The sequence below is a fragment of the Macadamia integrifolia genome, unplaced genomic scaffold, assembly GCF_013358625.1.
Source record: "Macadamia integrifolia cultivar HAES 741 unplaced genomic scaffold, SCU_Mint_v3 scaffold_157A, whole genome shotgun sequence".
In the NCBI taxonomy this organism is placed as follows: domain Eukaryota; kingdom Viridiplantae; phylum Streptophyta; class Magnoliopsida; order Proteales; family Proteaceae; genus Macadamia; species Macadamia integrifolia.
The window spans coordinates 12,130-32,057 of NW_024870625.1; the positions used below are offsets into that span (position 1 = coordinate 12,130).

Below are 19,928 nucleotides of genomic sequence, written 5' to 3' on the forward strand. Positions count from 1 at the left end.
AGCACTCACAGAAGACACAAACAAATAACTTAAATCATCCACCCTTAAGTTGGCCTGGTGATCCAGGACCATCCTACTAGAAGATTTTGGGAGAGGTAAGGGAAACCCATATCACCTCTGGTCGGTATGGACCACACTCAGCATTCGACGAAATCAGGCACAGTGCACAACCAATATCTTTAATAGGTACTCACTAAAAACATTCCAAAAAACTAGGTTAAAGTTTTCAGCCTCCATGAAACAGGTTATCAAGTGTGCAAAGAATCACAGGTGCACTGATGTTTGTTGTGGATGGGGTAAATGCAATCACAGCTAAAAAGTTTCAATACTAACTAGCACAACTGCCAATATAATTTCTCTATAAAAATGTCCCCAAAAAATCCATCATTTGTAATGTTATGTACATGAATCCCCTCACGACACGATCTGTGGTGTACATGGAGAGAAGGAGAACCATGTCTCAAGGAGACACATGCCAGAGATTACAGGAAAAATCTTCAGTAAATCTGAACATTTAACTGGTTTGAGACTTCGGTTCTGTTCAGCTGGAGTAAAACAGTTTCCAAGTATCACCCATTCACTCTCCATAAAAAGGACGTAGGAGCCAAAACCAATAGGAGCAGTGATCATCCTGCACTAGACCCCAAATTCTTGTAACTCAAAGCTGTGTAAAATCCATCAAGAAAGCACAGAGCTGCAACACTACCTAGAAGAAATAAGAACAGCTGCCTTGGTGGGTTTGCTACTGGATTGAGGATCTTTGACCCGATTAGAAGCGACATCAATTGCCATGTTTCCCACGCCCACCTCCATTGCCTCTCTCTCATCATTCTCTCTCTTCTTGCTCTCAGAAATATTTCCATCTACAACTTGGATCTGAGAAGCAGGCATGGAAGGCTCAAGAAGCCAAGGTCCTGTACTAATCCATGGATGGAGAAGGCATTGGGCGGCAGTTGGCCGCTTCTCAGGGACAAAATCCAGTATTGGGACTAGGAAATCAGCCATATCATTTGCATCTTGCTCTGTAAACTCATACTTCTCCACAAGCACCTTATTAAGGGGCCAAAAACGCAACCGCCGGATGTGTCTCAAGTCACCATACCTGTTGAAGAAATCCCGAGAATACCGACCACCTAATGCAATCTGAAAGCAAATATCGTCAGCCAATGGGAAGTTAAAACAGGCATTTAAAATTAAAATGTTAAGTTCTGTGAAATCGATCCAGTTACCTTGCGCGGCATCATCCCAAGGAGTTCCATCATTAGAGCCAAGTGATCCTACAAAGCAAGATTGTAAACAGTCAACTTTGATTCAAGCACGAACAGAACACTTGAGCAGTTTTTAGTTTTAGCCACAAGATGTCCTTGGAAGCATAATCTAGGAGTCAAGCAAACAAATAAAGAATTGCCCAGCCAAAACTTTGTGCCTCAGCCTTGATTATTTCAACACATAAAAGAAAAACAAAATCTGTAAGTAAAAATGTCTCCCAAAGTTATTAACATTTGTGATTTTAGTCATATGAGGGATGATAATTAAAGTAGGGAAAAGCTGTTTGTAACCAAGCTGATTACAACAGATTTAACCACTTCTTTTTTTGTTGCCCTTGCCAACAAAACAGTACAATGTTTTAAAATGGGGAATATTTTTGTGATTAGACTAGAAAGTTTAGGACCATACTGAAAAAGTCAGATTCTATCTTGAAAACAAAAAGGGTAAGTTAAGTAATTCTCATTTCGTCCAATTGTCAACTTCCAGTTGGAGTTTGGAAAGTGCATAGAAGCAAAAGATGAGAATAAAAATAAGCTGTCCTCTTGGAGAACGCCATGTCTCCCCCTGCCAAAAAAAGAAACACAAAGGACTTTTGTGGCAGTGTTTGTGTACGAGGAAATTTCCCAGGCTGCTCCGTTTGCGTTTGTGCATGTATTTGGTGGATCAATACATCTCACGGCACTGAATCCAAATGATAAAGAAAGGTTGAATCAGTCGGGGCCTGAAAGGCATGGCCGTGTGGGTGCCTGGCAATGGTGAGGGAGCAACTATCTAGGTTCCACATCATGAGGAAATGCATCATCTTGCTCCTATGTCGGCATATTTCGGCAAGTGAAAAATCAAGTTTATGAGAACACTGAACACCCTAGGAACTTGCTTAACCTTTTCCATTCTTGGATCACAGTATCTATGTTCTCTAATAGTAGGAGCGGAGATTCTCTCTTCTTAATCTTTGAGTAGCTTCAGTCCTAACTGAACACCTTATTTGGGACTTACATCTTTCCAAATCGTTCCCTCCTTTGAGACACACGAGCAAATATTTATGCCTCTTAGATTTTTATGTTCTTATTTTCAGCAAACACAAGAGCTACAGGAAACCCAGGAAATATAGCATGATCCAACTACATACCCAGCAAGTTGTAATTTAATTAATATTAGATTCAATGGTAGATCCATAATGGTACATCCTCTTTCAGTCCATCTCATCTAAGGATTCCTCATTCCTTTCCTTTTTTGCTTTTCTACCTCCTCTGTTTTCAGCCCCTGAAACGTACCAGTTGAAGAATCAAATGACCAGAAATCTCAGACCTCTTTCAAAGGCAGGGTGAACCAGGAAGTGATTCTAGGAATCCTCTTATAATCATTTTTTTTTTCCCTCATGCGATCTCTCTCTGCTTTATTCAATGCTCTCCTTTATCAGCTCTTTGCTATGGCTCTTTACCCCTTCCTCTCCTCCGAAAGCTCGCTAGGCCCACATGCTTCCGGGCATGCATTTTGTGCCGTGCATCAATGTCACACAGACTGCTGGTCTTGGTGGATCAGGCTGCAGCTTTTTCCATCTAATAGAATGCTCATCATTAATGGAGCCAACTTCAAACAGGCGTCGCTCCCCAGTTGAGCATTTTCCAGCATTTGTCACAATCACATACGCCAAGCAAGAACAAGAACCACGCACATCACCATTTTCAATTTTCTTTTTACCCTCTAACCTCATGAATCTTTAGTCACTCTAGGCACTAAAGTCTATTTTGTTTGAAATTACATTATTTACCCTACATCTTGTCAGTAAGCATTTTACTGGATAAAGTATAGTTATCAATGACTGTAATACAGAGAAGAGATCACTGACCTCCAATTTAATACAAACTGAGTTACCAACTTCCACACCTGAGTGGGATTTATTTGTTGTCGTATTATTCTACAATTATTGTCTGTTAGTCTTTATACTATGTACTTGATCGTGTTTTGAATAAGGACTTCAGTTACCAAAAGAAAAAATGCTGGCCTCAATAAGTTCAATGTCCAGCCTAATCCAGTGACACAGTCATGCCCAGACATGGATGGTAGAAGATGGGCTAAGATGCTAGGTGGATTCAGTGCATTGTGTTAAGAATTTCAAGTCAAAAGGGTACAAAGTGACTGTTATTTTGCTGATTTTTCAAAATTTTAATACCGTCTTGCTTTTGAATTTGATTGTCATGGGTGTGGTTGGTAGTGATTGTTATTGCTACTTAAACACAAGGCAGGAGTATCCAACTAAAAATGGTTTACATATGCTCCACGCACAATCCAGAAGCATCCAAGATCTTGCAACTCTCGGTTATATTTGAGAAAATTATAGAGCTACACACACTGATGTTTACGTATATTAAATATTTTTTAGTTTCAACCATTAAAAAGTTATCACATCAAATGGGTCAAGCATGTCACACCCCCTCAATCCCAACATTACCTGCTTATAGACCATGTCATGTAAATCCTTTGCCATGCCGAATTTCCCTCTACCATAACCCTGTAATACCAAGTCATGTACATGTTGGCTTGGACAGTCGTATAATTGCCACCCCCATCAATGACGTATTCTTTTTTCTTTCCTTTCTTTCTTTTCTTTTCTTTATGAGCTACAAAATTGTATTAGGTTTTCCTAAGAAAAGATATATAAAAATGATGCAGAAACTAGACAGCTACAAGAGTAAACGCCCAACAAAAGAAAAGCCATCTTAGAGAGGACAAAACAAAAACTATACCCTTACATTATGTGATTGGAATTGGCCTAAATACATGAAATTACTACCAACTCTTCCTTTGGTTAAAGCATCTGTCAAGGAATTTTCTGATCTTGTCTCTGAGAAAATGAGATGTTCCCTCAAGAAAACACTAATCTAGCCTTCCTGTGCATAACTCCGTGGTGTCTATACACCTTGGGACAGCCACTTTATCACTAAAGCCAAATATCCATCCATCACTAAATGTGCCCATGGCAGTGACTTGAAAATAGATAGCCCCTGAATCCCAGCTCTAATCGAGGACACTATATTCTGATACTGCATACCTGATTATATTAAAGGGTGACTATTAACTCACAGTAGAAGTCTTTATGTTTTATTTCTTATTATTAACTTACAGTAGACCTTATATTTTGTTTCTTTTCTAGTTGTAAGTAGGTATGGGATATCAAAGGTTACTCCAGATTCTTTTTTTTTTCTATTAGGTTAGAGTGGTTCATCTAGTTCGAATTTGGGTTGGTCGGGTTTATTTTGGTTCAATCACGTTTGTGTTATATAATCACTTCTATGTAGGAGATCTAACAGAGATCATACAAAGTTCAATTTAAATTTCTTTGAAGTCCAACTGTGTTTGTAGTAGGAGATGCAAATGGCCATGGCTCAAGTATATATTTTTTTTTCTTCTGCTACAGATTCACAGACAGAGGGCAGACCTTGGTACAACAGTAAGGTTGGTCCATTGTGACAAGTGGTCACGGGTTCGAGCCTGGAAACAGCCTCTCTGAAGCGGCGGTAAGGCTGCGTACATTATGACCCTCCCCAAACCCCACAATGGAGGGAACCTCATGCATTGGGTACCCCCTTTTTGTTATAGATACACAATATTCATCTCACCATATCTTTCATTTTTTTAAGCTATTTTTTCCCAGAAGTGATCCCAGAAATACACGAGTGATTTTGTTTATAAATCTCTTAGATTTTCATTTTCTTATAAATATCGCTTCTATTATTTTCTTCCTTCTTAGTTTTATTGAATTTATTCAGAAACTTCAATCCTGCTGCAAATTAGACTCTTCCAGCAATAATTGCGCTCACCCCTCCTGACCCTCCCATGTCCGCCAACCCCCCGGTGGAGTCCTCCACTGGAACACCCTCGCCTACCACCTCATTCCAACCGAACTCCTGGTACCTTCTTCTTCACTCTTCTCCCTTGAAGAAGACAAAACCAGAGTTCTTGAAGCCGGCCCTTGGCAAGTAGGGAAAAGGCCACTCTTTCTCAACCAATGGAACCAATACGTGCATCTTCATAATCTTGATTTCCAGTCTCTTCCTCTTTGGGTTGTTCTCCCCAAACTTCCCCTCCACTACTAGTGTGAACATGGCCTGAGCACCATTGGATCTATAATAAGATCTCCCCTCTTCCCTGATGAAAGAACCAGAAAAAAAGATTCTTTTGCTAGAATCTGCATAGATGTCCCTGCTGAAGTCCTCCCTCCATCCTCTGCTCTTGTTATGGCTGATGAAGGCCATTCTTTTCTACAAAAAGCTCTTTATGATTGGGTCCCTCCCCAATGCTTGAAATGCCAAGTTTTTGGACACCACACCAAGTCATGCTCCTCCATAAATGAAGCTTGCTCCCACGCTGAGAAATACGGCCAGATTTCTGCTGTTCAAGAGGTCCCCCCCCCCCTTTCATCCTGAAAGTTCCCTCTACCCTCCTCTAATTCCCATGGCTGCTCCAGTTGAAAGAAACCCTAGCTGTGGTCACCGGAGGAGAAGAAGCCGTTCTCACCTTCATTCTAGCCACCGGCCAGTTCATTCCTCCCGTCCCTCTTCGGGAACTGCCAATAGCGCTTCCAAGGAAATCGTAGCCCCTCTCTTTGTCCATCAGTCCTTCGTGGTTTCACCCCTGCATGCAACAGGTTTGCTGTCCTTGGCTCACCTGACTCTTGTATAGTCGTATGGAGTCTTCGTCCCCCTCTGTGTCCCTTGTTGCTTCTTCCAGATCCCTGTCAAGGTAGTTTTCCTCTACCTGCACTCTTCCCCTTTTGCAGCCTTCCTCCTCTGCCAGCAATCTTTCTCAATCTTCGTCTAACTCTGCGCCTGTCAAATCCTCCCCCTTTCTTCTACTCCCTAGATTGATATCCCTACTTCTTCTTTTTACCCCTTTATCCTTCCTCCCCTCCTACCTTTGCCTAACCCTAACCCTTTGTCCAACTACTTTTTAAAACCCAACTTTCCTAGACCGAACCAAACCTCCTTATTGAACTCTAGCCCTCTGCCCCCTTTCCAGACCATTACTACCTCTGTTCAAGCCCTAACCCAAGCCCACGCCTCTACTTCTAAAACTCACCTGGCCCATAACCCCTCTATGACCCAGTACTCCACTACCCATCCCTTCATAACCCCTCTATGACCCAGTACTCCACTACCCATCCCTTCAGGCCCTTTTCCTCCATGGGAGCACATCTCCCCTGCCTTTGGATCCTGGCATATCCGCCACTCCATCCCTGCCCGACCCCCGAGCCCCTTCTCCTTCTCTCGCGGTCTCGTCTCTTGGCCCGGATGTCACTGTCGACTCATCCCTTGTTGATCATGTCTCGCCTGATCTGTCCATCACTCGTTGGCAGCTGTGGCTTCCCCACGCATCCCCTGCTATCTCCGCTTCCGGCGCCTTCGGACAGAGCCATCCACGTTCCTGTTGAGGCTTCCCATCACAGACCTAATGCCTCTTCTCTCTCGCACAGTCATTGCCAGCATGCTAAGGCTTCCACTCGCATACCGCCCCAACTGCCGCCTCATTTGCTGCAGCCTAGCTCCACCCCTTTCTTTGATTCTGCTGGGGCTTCCCCTCACAGAACCAGTAGCTTGTCTTCCCCTCGCAGACCTGATGCCTTGCCTCTCTCGCACAGTCATCACCTGCATGTTGAGGCTTCCCCTCGCAAAAGCACTGTCTCAAGCTCGCCGCCTCCACCTCCGCCTCCACAATCATTTTCATAAGGAAAACAACACCATTGTCTCTCCTACCTCCCCCTTGGTAGCTGTCAGGACTTCCCCTCAGGCTGTCTCCACTTGTCAATCTCCGCCCATCAGCAATCAGTGCCAGAAGGGCGCCACACATCTCCCTGACTCTCTCCAAGGATGGAGCTTCCAGTTCCAAGCACAGGTCAAACCCTTTGGGTCCACGTCTTCTGCTAATCCTCCCCTCATGGATTCCAACAGCAACTCTCCAACTCTACAGGAATACCACAGAAGGAAAAAGAGGAACAAATCCTCCTGCCAGGCCTTGGTTTTGAATTGCTCCAAAGAGCTTCTACCCCCCCCCCCCACCAATCCCTCCATGCCTTGACTCCACGGCAAAGCAATGTGAAATTCGTCCCTTTTGAAATCCTCCAACTATGATCTTTGTTGTCTCCTTGAAACTAGAATCCCTCAATCCAAAGCTTCTCAGATTGCCTCCTCCATCGCTCCCTCCTGGTCCCTCATATCCAATTATTCATCCAACCCCCTAGGCCGTATCTGGATCCTCTAGAACTCTACTAAGATGCATGTCATCCTCTCTTCTTCCTCCTCCCCATTTATCCATCTCGTCATATTCTTTCCCTCTACCTCCCCATCTATTGCCTTCACTATGGTTTACACCCTCAACCATGCCACTGATAAAAATTTCCCTTTGGAATGACCTTAGGCCCCTGGCTTCTCAGGCTAGCTCCCTCCCCTGGGTCTAGGACCAAGCTTACTTGGCACAATCACATAAGCGGTGGTGAAAAGATTGCTTGCAAGCTCGACAGGATCCTCATTAATGACCATTGGCTCTCCTGCTTCCCTTCTTCCATGCCACCTTCAGTCTCCCCAATATCTCTGACCATTGCCCCATATTTCTTCTTGTTCAGCCTTATATTTCCTTCGGGCCCAAGCACTTTAAGTTTTTTGACATGTGGGCCAACCATTGGGATTTTTTCCCTACCACCAAGAAGCCTGGACTGAGCCTGTCCAGGTCTTCTCCTCTCCCTCTCCTCAGTATCTCTGACCATTGCCCCATATTTCTTCTTGTTCAGCCTTATATTTCCTTCGGGCCCAAACACTTTAAGTTTTTTGACATGTGGGCCAACCATCGGGATTTTAACCCTACCATCAAGAAGCCTGGACTGAGCCTATCCAGGCCTTCTCCTCTCCCTCTCATTGCCTTTGCCAAGAAGCTCAAGTACGTTAAAGTGGCTCTTAAGGCCTGATATGCCTCCTCCTTTGGCAACATTTCTTCTAGCCTTCTAGGGTCTCTGATTGCAGAATCAAGCTGGTTGCTATCCAATCCAGCCTCCAAGCTATAATCCTACCCCTTGCCTCTGATGAGCAAGCCACTTCTCTGGAGCTATCATCTCTTATAGCTCAAGAATGAAGCTTTCTCAAGCAGAACTCTAGAATCAAGTGGCTTAAACTTGGTGATTCCAAGTCCGCCTACTTTCACCACTCCCTTAAAGCCAGAACAAATCTGAACTCCATTCCTAAGCTCATTTCTAGTGATGGAACCCGTCTCATCAGCCTGGATTCTATCAAATCTAAAGCTTCGATATACTTTTCCAATCTGTTCAATCCATCATCTACTGCCCCTTCCTCCCCTATCCCTCCTGGCTTGATCAATAAAGTCATTCCCCCTCACCTCCTTGCCTCCATTCAAGCTATTCCTTCTGATGAGGAGATCACTGCAGTGATTCTTTCCCACAAATCGAACAAAGCCCCTAGTCCTGAGGAATTCAGTATAGGATTATTCTCCTCTTGTTGGGACATCATCAAATCTAACCTCTTGAATGCTATCCACAATTTCTTTTACTCACTCTTCTCAGATTAATGGAATCAACCAAACCTTCTTTTGTCTCATCCCCAAGAAAGAAGGTGCCTCCTCCATGGCTAACTTCAGGCCTATCTTCCTTTGCAATCTCCTCTACAAATTTATTTCCAAGATTCTGGCTAACAGAATCCAGTTTGTCATTGACTCTCTGGTTAGCCCAAACCAGCCTACCTTTATTGTTGGGAGAAGCATTTCTGATAACATCATTCTTTGCCAAGAATTATTCGTGGATTTGAAAGAAAATCCCATTCCCCTGTTGCTTTCATGAAAATTGGCATCCACAAAGTCTTTGACTCCATCAAATGGGATTTCATTTCCAATATTATTCTCTAGATGTACTTCTCCCCCCCCCCCAATCTTTATCCACTGGATCCACTCCTACATCTCCTCTCCCCGCTTCTCAGTCTTAGTCAATGGCAATCCTGCTGGTTTTTTTCCCTCTAGTATTGGAATTAGGCAAGGCAGCCCCTTTCCCCGACATTTTCTCTCTCGCTTTAGAAATCCTCTCTCCAAACCCATTCGATCCTACATTGACCTCCATCTCATCTCTCCTCTCCCCAAGTCTAAAGCCCTTAAGCTCACCAACCTCGCTTTCGCGGATGTCCTTATGATCTTCTCTCCATCCATTTCTATAATCTCCTCCCTCCGCCTCCCTGAAAATCTTTTCAGTCTTCGCATAAATCTTCTCAAATCTCACATGTTCCTAGCGGGGGTCTTTGATGCTAAAAATATTCCCTTCTTGGCATCATTAGCTTCTCCCAAGGGTCCTTTCTTATCACATATCTTGGTCTCCCTTTTATCCCCTCCAGGCACTCTGCTCATCACTACACCCTTATGCTTGATCTTATCCGCAAAAAGCTTCAGCTTTGGAAAGGTAAAATTCTCTCATACGCGGGCCGCCTTGTCCTCATCAGATCTGTCCTCCAATCATGCTATATCTATTTGTCTGGAATCTTTCTTCTCCCCCAATCCACCATCAAATTTATTGAACCCCTCATGTGTTAGTTCCTCTGGAGAGAGGGAGAATCTTCAAGATTCCTCCACCCCATCATCAGTTGGGACAAGGTTTGCCCTTCTAAGCAAGAAGGAAGTTTAGGGATTCTTAGGATCTGAGATGTAAACTCCGCGAGGATCCTTAAGCTCATCTGAAAAATTGTTTCCAAGCACAAAAGCATTTGGGTCCCCTGGGTCTACTCCTCGCTTCAGCTTTGGAAAGGTAAGATTCTCTCATACGCGGGCTCCCTCGTCCTCATCAGATTTGTCCTCCAATCCTGCTATCTATTTGTCTGGAATCTTCTCCCTCAATCCACCATCAAATTTATTGAACCCCTCATGTGTTCGTTCCTCTGGAAAGGGGGAGAATCTTCAAGATTCCTCCATCCCATGTCAGTTGGGCCAAGGTTTTCCCTTATAAGTAGGAAGGAGGTTTGGGATTCATAGGATCCGAGATGTAAACCCTACGAGGATCCTTAAGCTCATCTGGAAAATTGTTTCCAAGCACAAAAGCATTTGGGTATCCTGGGTCTACTCCTCGCTTCTTCGCAAACACTCCCTTTGGACTGTCCCCCCATTCTAACTCTTCCTAGGTTTGGCGCATCATTCTTAGCCTCTGTCCTTTCGCCATTCGTGCCATTAGAAGCTCGATCTTTGATGGGCTCACCACATCCTTATGGTTGGACAATCGGCACCCTTCTAGTGTGCTCCTCTCCGAGATCGGCCATAGAGCAATCTACACCTCAAGCCTTAACAGAGATTCCTCGGTGGCCTCCATCATCACCAATGGGTCCTAGTCTCCTCTTGAGTCCTCCCCTCCTCTCTCAGCCATTTGGTTGTCCCTCCCTCCTATCCCCTCTTGTCATCGTGGCAAAGGAGACAATCATCTAGTTGCCATCCCCTTCAGGTCCCTTCAGCTCCTCCTTAGCTTGGAATCTTATTTGATCTCACAATCCCCTTGCTCCCAGCGGAAGATTGTCTGGTTTAATGGTCATATTCCCCATCACAGTTTCATAGTCTGGAGAGCCCTCTTCAATTGTCTTTCCACCCAATCCTTTCTACTCCACCATCAAATTCAGTTTCCTATTCTTGCTTCTTTGCTAGAATGGATTCGAAGACGTGGAACATATGTTCTTTGCCTGCCCCTTCTCTTCCTCTATTTGGAAAAGAGTCCTCAAAACTTGCTGACCTAGCAGGAGACGTATTATCCCTCTTCATAGGCAATGGATTTTGGTCGACATGACTTACGGAGTTCCCTCTACTTGCGACATTAGATGGACTTCCAACTCTAGCTCCTTTTATTTGATTTGGAAAGCCACCTTCTTTGAAGTTAGTTCCAAACTGAAGCTTGATGTAGATAAATCACTTAATGGACTTATTATATTGCAAATAAGCCTTGGGTTGAATTATGTGTGTGTTGGGCCTTTGATCCCATGGGTTTTATTTGTAATGGGCCACTTTAATGGACCTAAAATATAGGTAGAAAGTAGGAAAACGGAATTTATATTAAGTGCTTTTATTTAAGTTGTTTTAATTCAATAAAGGCCCATTGGGCCCACCGATTGTAATATCCGATATGGACTATTAGTTGGTCAATCCTACTTCATGTTGGAGTTATAGTTTTGGTCTATTTCAAGTCCTAGTTGTACTAGGAGTGTCTAGTCCCTCTTTGAAAACTAGCTCCTAGTTATAGTTTAATTGCTATTCTGCCCTCTATAAATAAAGAAGCTTATGTACTCATAATTCTCAGATTTGAATGAAAAAATTTATTGAGTGATTACTCTTTAGCTAAAAAACTGTTATTGAGAGGTGAGATGCCTAAACCTTTGAGGGTTGTGAAACCCAAAACCTGAGGGGTGAGATACCCATTCCTTTATTCTCTTTCATCCTCCACAACCCTCCATCTTGTTTTTTCTTCTTATTTTCCTGCACGTATTTTTCTGTTTGCTCACTGTTACCGCCTTATCGATTTAAAAAGATCTCAGACCTGATCCTAATCGCCCCTCAAAGAATCTTTGATCTTGAGTTCAATTGATCCCCTTTACTGCCAAGTCTGGGATCAGATCTGTAAGTCTTTTGGAGGACTGGTTCTACACTGTAAGAGAAGGATGAATCGATCATCCCTGGAAGACCATCTGATACTGCTGTGCTACTATTCCTGCAGAATTCTGCCTATTCTCTCTTTTAGGTCAGAATTCAAGAAGAATCATATCTTCTCAATCAGCCATCAGAACAGCTTCATATTTTCAGGTTTTTGTACTCTCATCAAGGGCTTCCATCGACCCAAAGTATAGCTCAATCAGAGCTCTCCTGGCCCAGCTGCAGGTATTGCTCCATGCCCTAGCTGCAGGAGTATTTCTCTCTCCTAGGGTTGAGTTTTGATTGGGATTTGAGTACTGTTTTGCTCTTAAGTCTGTGGGATTAATTCTGGTTTTAGCCCTTATCCCCTAAGTTCTATTTCTGAGTTTTACTAAGCTAGCTGTTGGGGGTATTATTTGTCTTGTTTGGGGTTAACATATTGGGGGTAGTTCTCTTCAAATCTACTCCTGCATTAAAGCTGCTTCCTCCTCGCCCTGCCAGAGATTCCCCAAGGAACGGATAAGTGTTTGCTGGACAGGAAACAGCCTAATGCACACCAAGCCAGTTGGAGAGGTATAAAGAAGTTTATCCTAACTAGACACAGACAATATGATGAAGACATTTACAAACTGGTCAAGATACTGACAACATTATCAAGCTTTGGACAATGTGTCAAGGTCCTACTTGGGGGAAAAAATGATAATGAGGGAGAGGAGTGACAGTAAAACCCCGAATGCAGGGTAGCAGAACCAAATGAAACAAAATTAGCAGCAAACTAGAGTCAAAGGCTCTTAATACAATTCATTAAAGAAGCACAATTCAACCATGCCACTAAAGATCATGACCAGCACACACAGACAAGCAGATAATCCAAGGAAACAGCACTATAGCTGGGGCAAGCAGTTTGGAACATAACAGAAGCATACCATTGCAAGGGGGGGTCCAGATGCAAGGCCAGCATAGCTTTTGATATTCTGCTTTGATGTCTGTTATACAGGGTGCTATTGCAAGTCAAGTGAAGTGGAAAATATAATTTTTTTTTTTTTGGGGGGAGGGTGGGGGATGGGGGGGTGGTATAGCTTGACTGATATCACCAGAAATAAGACAATGGCAGGGAGGATACTTCTATGTCAACTTCTTGTACAGTATTGACTATTGATATTCCAATTGAAGTCATTATGTCCAACTAAAAAACAATGAGAAACTGGGAATATGGTAAAAGGCTTCAAGGCAGAAGTCGTTCCATGTCAGAAAAATACCTAGATGCCACATCAAAGCAGCTGGCTGGTATCTCGTCTACAGCAATCAGCAATATTTGGAAATATATGGCAAATGATTAAAGGAAAGTGAATTTTAATTTATAGTTGTCACAGTGTCTAAGCGACCTAGAGGGGGCCTGGACGCAAGGCAACGCCTTGACAACTATGAGAAAATCAGGAGGAAATTTTAAGTGAAAATCCCAAAGTCACCTTTGTGACGACAGATGAGAAAAAACTTGACTGAAAAATTAAATTTAAGTTGACTATCTCATCTCAACTCAGCCCCCTATCAATTCTAGTTATGCATTTCCATTCTTTTAGGACCACGTCTTCCGATCATCATGAACCTCCTCAGCCAAACGGCCTAATGAACAACTGCCGAGCACGCGATGTACTCGGACTCCATCGTGAATAGGGCAATGCAGGTCTGCCTATTACTTATCCAAGATACAGTCTCGCCTAACAAAATTCCTGGCACGATTCCTCACGATTTTAATGTCCAACACAAAGTTTGCTTCACCCATGTCCTTCATCTCAAAAGTAGTAGACACCCACTATTTAGTAGCGACAATAATCTCCATGTCATTCCCAGCCAATAGAATGTCGTCAACATACACGGATTGAATAAGAAAACTTCCCTTGGACCGTTTCATATACACACAGTGGTCCTCTTCAATCATTTCAAAACCAATAGAGATAATGGCATAATGAAATTTAAAAAAAAAATTGCCTTGATAATTATTTAAGGCCATATATAGAACGTTTAAGACGGCAGACTTTGTGCTCATCCTTTGACCTCAAAACCCACTGGTTGATCAATAAAGGTCTCATTGTCTGGTTCTCCATTGAGAAATACAGTTTTAACATCCCTCTAAAAGAGTTCCAAATTCAATTTTGCGACAATGGCAAGAATGAGGCAGGGGAGTCAGTCTCATCATAGTCTACACACTCCTTTGGATATAACCCTTCGCCACAAGAAGTACCTTATACTTGTCAAATGAACCTTCCGCCTTACGTTTGTGACTTTTAAAATCCATTTTTTTCTCAATGGTCTTACGCCAGGAGGTAAGTCAACTAACTCTCATACCTGGTTCTTACTCATAGAACTCAATTCATCCTCCATAACAGCTTGCCACTTATCCTTAGCAAATGAGAGTACCTTTCGCAAAGAAGCGGGTTCATCCTCATCCTTTGGAATACAAATGAGAGTTTCCCCTTCAATCTCAAAACGACAATGGGCAATGTTCTCACGAGTGCTCCTACGCGTAAAGGAATCCTGATGATCGTCTAGTGGTCACTCCCTTCCCACTAAGCTGATCGATCTCACTTTCTCTAGAAATTATAGGATGAGTTAATTCCCCACCCTTGCAAAGGGTAGGTGAGAATCTTTCATCGTCCTTTATCTCAAAGAGGTCGAGATCCCCACAAGCATCACTAATGTTAGGAAAGTCTGTCTCAATAAAGTCAACATCGCGTGACTTTATCTCAGTCATTCCTCCATCAGAGTGTTCACCGTACATAAAGTAACCCTTCGAGCTATCGAAATATCTTATAAAGATATTTTTCCTAATTCTAGGGTCAAGCTTCCAAAACTTACGTTCACTAATCCCCATGGTCATATATGCCCCAAGTTGGGCTTTGTGCCTTTCCATAACTCATAGGGGATCGAAAGAACTGACTGTGAAGGCACCCAAAATGTAGATTGTAGTCAAAAGAGAATCCCCCCCAAAAAGATATCAGGAGATTTGTTTGCGCCATTATCGACCTAACCATATGCAAGGGTTGTCATATTCCTCATCTCCACTACGGAGTGTAAGGAATAGTCAATTGCCTACAAATCCTCTTCTCCTCACATAGTTCTTTAAATTGGTCAGATAGATACTCGCATCCCCGATCAATGCGCAGAGTTTTTCAACTCTTAACTGATTCTCAACCTCTGCCACGAAGCATAATGCCTTATAGCGGTGAGCGATAAGATACATATAAATGTATCGCGAATAATCATTAATGAATGTGACAAAATAAGAGGTGTCATGGCGTGCCTTTACATTCATAGGTCCACAAATATCTGAGTGGACAAGCTCCAGAGGATGGGTAGCTTGGACTGCCTTTCAAAAAGGCTTCCGATGAGCCTTACCAATTAGATAGGGCTCGCACATAAGGAGTTCAACTTTAGCAAGTGAGCCTAAAAGGCCTTCTCTAGCTAACCTAGCCATCCTATCTCGATCTATATGTCCCAGTCTAGCATCCCATTAAATGATTCGTAGTTATCACATGTATTAACTACATAAGAAATAGATGAAGTAAAAAAAATTAGATCTAATTTAAAAAAAAATCCATCAATTAATGATCCACTTCCAACTATAGTATCACTCAAATAAAACTCTAAAGTGCAACCGTCAATATAGAAAGAATATCCTAAAGGTAATAATATAAAAACTGAAACTAAATTATGTTGAATATCCGGTGCGTAGAGCACATTTTAAAGCAATGTGTGTTCAGTACATATCTTGAGCTAATAAGTACCAACTCCTTGAATTGCCTCACTAGTATCGTTTCCCATGAACACGTTCTGGGATCTAGCTGGAACTCGGCACAATAATCTACAAAACCCCCTCGATTCGAACCATATGTTTTGCTACTCATGTATCCACAATCCAATAAGACTGTGTATGGGTAACCAAAACATAGAAACAAACAAATGTACAAAGAGAATGGGATATAAATGGTACTTTCTTCGGCTCAGTGCAATCACGAGCGAAGTGCCCCATCTTCTGGCAATTACAGCATTCAACCTTGGATAAATCCTTCTTTCTACCATCCTTGCCTCTTTTGCGATTGGCTGGCTTGCCCTCTTTTGGCGCATAATTCTAAGCCCTACCATGATTTCCTAGGTTGCCCCGACTTTTGCACTTAAACTTGCGTTTGCCTATCTACGCGACTAGGGCAGTTACACGACTCACTTCTTGGCGCTCCGCCTCAAATTCCACATGTTGTGCAACATCAGCAAAATTTTAATGCCATCATTGTGTGAAAACGAGCTTTATGGGTGCTCTAGGAATCGGGTAGTGTCCTGATTACAGCTTGAATCTGTTGCTCGTCAGTAAGGGTGATCCCAGCATCTTTCAGCTTCCAAATCATATCATTGACCATCCTAAGGTGTTTTGGCATAGTGTGCTTAGGGTCAATCTTATACATCTCAAGCTTCAAGGTCATACCCCCTTAACCTTGTAGTAGATATACCTTCGAGGTCTATTTTCAGCTGGTCCCACATGGATATAGACGTGCATTTCTCATAATCACCGATCAGATCATCATGCATTCCACTTAAGATAATAAAGCGCACACTATAATCCTTTTTCACCCATTGATTGTAGGCTTCCATATCATGACAGTGCTGAGCGATAGTACCCTCCTCAGGTTTGTCCGTAGCAGTGGTCAAATACTCAAAGAATTTTACTCCTCGAGCAAATGTTGCACCTTTCGATGACACATGTCATAGCTTTCAAGAATTTCAGAATTCCTATTTCTCTAGGAATCCTATTCTCACTGGGAATCTTATATCTAATCTACTATGGAGTTCTATTTAAGTAGCGGTTTGTTTTTAGTTTAATTTACTCTACTGATTATTTTTCCATGTCCTAGTTCATGATGGAATAAGAATCTACAGTCCCATTACGAATTGATCTCCATCCATTATGTCAAGTCCTAGATTGATTAAGGAACTCCAAACCCAGCTGGAGGTTTTTGAGTCAATTTTGAAGTATTGTTAAGCCTTTCATTAGTCAATTACGCAGCTAGTTTGATTACTAGTTAGTTTAGGCTATTTCTAGTCACATTAGGATTCGTATTTTGAGAGTTTGTGTGTGTGTGTGTGTGTGTGTATATATATATATGGGTGTTTCTTGTTGTCACCAAAGTGGTGACGAGTGAAGTTGTAACCTTTTAATTGCCACTTGTCTCATTCCCAAAGTTATTTAAGATGCGCATAAAAAAAGGTTTTCAAAATTATTTGGAAGTTTCAACCAAAAATAAAAATAATTTGCAGACTTTTCATATAATTATAAGTAGTCAATGTCTAGCAAATTTTTCAAGTACATATGTAAATGATAGGATATACCCTCATTGGGGGAAAAAAGAAGTAAGGTCATAATTTCTCTTTCACTAACGTTGGTTACAACAATATTTCCATATATGTTATTACATAGCAATTACGGCACATGAATTTGATGAATGAAGTCGGCTTTTTGCCTTTTGCTCTATGGCGATTTAGACCTCCCTGCAGGGGTGAATGGTGAATCAATAGGCTCCTTAGTGGTGATTCTAGGAACCCTTGGCGGTGTTTTCAAGGTAGGGAAACTCGTGGTGATTCCTGCTTATATTCTTTCTATTTTTTATTTTTTTTTTCACTATTTAGTTTCAGTTTCAAAAAACCAAAAAAATTCTATCATTTTCAAGAGTCTGAGTTTGTTTCTGCTTCTTAACAATCTCCTATTTTCTGGATCAATCTTTAAATTCTGATTTATGATTTCAGTTGAGGATTCCCCTACTGCTTAATCAACATATCAGTCCCTTAATTGATACTTTCTAAATTACTTAATTTCCTGCAGTCAAATTCTAGTTCCCTATCAGAAATTTCAGTTTCATATCTTTAGAAGGATTCTGATATATTTTAAAATCTGACCGTTGGATAGTGTTATAATTTTGATGGTTTGTTCCCTATACCTAATATAGTGTTCAGCGAGTATATTGAACAGCTCAGATCCTTTGACATTCTGATAATTGAATTCACTCAATTCTGGTTTAATCTCCCATTGGATTTCACTGGTTTGGCATTAGCATTGCATTAAACTCAACTTTGTGTCAGAAGAAGTCTCTCAAGACAAGTTACTTATGATAGCCCACAAACTAGGAAAATAATAAGAAAAACTCCTCCGATAGTTTACAATAAGAATTATAAGAAATTTCTTTCAAGAACTGGCCTAACAGCATGGGGTAAGAAATGACATCGTAAAATTATCAGAATTTCAAAGAAGCAAAAATGCAGACATACCTCATCCCTATCAAAGTTGTCACCACTGTGAGGATCAAAGAGAACATCACCAGTTGCAAGCTCAAAACATATGCAAGCAAATGACCAGAGATCTGCAGGAGTAGAGTACTTTGAACCAAGGAGAACCTCAGGGCACCTATACTGCCGTGTCTGAATATCACTTGTAAACTGTTTATACGTCCAACAGGCATTTCCAAAATCAACCAATTTGCACTTAAGGTCAACAGCTGCTAATAGCATCTGCCTTGTGGAGCGGCTCCCTCTCTTATGGGTTAAAGGATTACCATTTGATGAATTATCTTTGTTGGCGGAAGTATCAAGCTGATCTTCGGAGTGATCAGCATTTACTTTTGCATTAGAGGTAGTTGCATCTGCACCAGCAGTTTTGGGCTCTGGTTCGGAGTCCTTGGCAACTTCCTTTCCCACACAACCTTGAGCTGCCCGTTTAGCCTTCCGGCGGATCTTCTTCTTCTGGCTCTTTGTCAAATCACCGTTGGAGTTCTTAATATCCTTGCCAGCCCCAGACTCGAAGATGGATTTATCCTTGCTAGCTGGAAGGATGAGAGGAGCACCTGATTTTATGGGGTCTTTTCCTGGGTCTATCATGGACAAGAGGAGAATGTTCTCTGGCTTTAGGTCAGTGTGTATGATAGAAAGCTGGCGATGTAAGTAATCCAAACCCACCAAAATGTGGTAACAAATTTCCTTAACCAGGTGGAGAGGCATCCCCCGGTAGTCAGTATACTTAATAAGCGTCAATAGATTATCACCCAGATACTCAAAAACCATACATACATGCTGGCCATTAGGTCCGGAATGCTTGAAATGATCCAATAGCTTGACGACGCACTTATTATCATCAGGGTCCCCCTCAGCGATCTGTTTGAGGATGGTAATCTCATCCATTGCTGCCTCAGTGTAGTGCTGAGCGCTCTTCTGAACTTTCAGAGCTACATATCGCTACCGTTTAGGCAGGAATCGTAGGAAAATGAAAACAATCTCAATACAAAATTCCATCGAACCAAAAAAAATAAAAAGATAATAAATAAATAAATAAAATTGTTTCTCCTATGTCTCTTTTTCCTTATTTCAATTTAATTAATCAAAAAAGATTTAAGGATAACCACAATGAAAACCAGAAAACATATAGAGAGAGAGAGAGGGATTTTGGGATTTTGGGTGAGGTTTACGGAAGGCATACAGAGTTGTTTGTGTCCCAGGCGAGCCAGACGGTGGAGAAATGACCCCAACCGAGCTTGCTCTGAACGACATAGCGGCCGCCCTTGAATGTGTCGCCGATTCGAACAGCATGGTAACCTCCTCTCCTGTAATCCTCGGTCCCTTCGTCCTCCGATGTGAAATCGCTGCTCCCACTCCGATCCTCCTTCTCGCTGTCCCCCATTGCGCAAACAGTAAAAAAGAAAACTTTGTACCAAAGAGAATGAAAGGAAAAAAAGAAGAACAAATTTCGAAGTTCGATCGAGCGATCAGATTGATCGATTGGTTCTTCTTGTCTTCGACACAAAAACCAGAAGGATCGAACAAAAAAAATGTATGTTAGGGTTCCTCAGGTAGAGGTAGAAGGAGAGGAAAAAAAATCCGTTATTGGGTTTTGCTTCTGGAGTTTAGAGTTTACTACTTAGATATGATATATAACTTATCTTGGCGAGAAGTCGAAGAAACGAAAGGAAAGAAAGTAAAGG

At 42.1% G+C, this 19,928-nt stretch overlaps 1 protein-coding gene across 2 annotated transcripts; it reads right to left on the reverse strand.

The window, feature by feature from the left end:
* Window positions 1–320: 320 nt before the first annotated feature.
* On the reverse strand, window positions 321–19,928 carry LOC122070921 (SRSF protein kinase 2-like). 2 transcript variants are annotated; one of them, XM_042635167.1, is made up of 6 exons: window positions 19,427–19,928; window positions 18,226–19,185; window positions 12,840–12,899; window positions 1,230–1,277; window positions 707–1,143; window positions 321–631 (listed from the first exon to the last, which is right to left on the reverse strand). In XM_042635167.1, exons 1-6 carry the CDS (start codon window positions 19,625–19,627, stop codon window positions 415–417), a joined length of 1,923 nt encoding a protein of 640 aa, XP_042491101.1. In that variant the 5' UTR covers window positions 19,628–19,928; the 3' UTR covers window positions 321–414. The 2 variants fall into 2 exon arrangements, with proteins under 2 accessions (XP_042491101.1, XP_042491102.1); XM_042635168.1 differs by lacking the exon at window positions 12,840–12,899 and having other exon boundaries at window positions 19,427–19,919.

Bases quoted from the DNA above. Each gene is read 5' to 3' on its own strand.
- LOC122070921 (XM_042635167.1), bottom strand. From the start codon at position 19,627: ATGGGGGACAGCGAGAAGGAGGATCGGAGTGGGAGCAGCGATTTCACA. The intron at 19,186-19,426 runs GTATGCCTTCCG...CCTAAACGGTAG, and splicing joins CCTGGGACACAAACAACTCT to CGATATGTAGCTCTGAAAGT. The intron at 632-706 runs GTAGTGTTGCAG...GGTCTAGTGCAG, and splicing joins GCTGTTCTTATTTCTTCTAG to GATGATCACTGCTCCTATTG.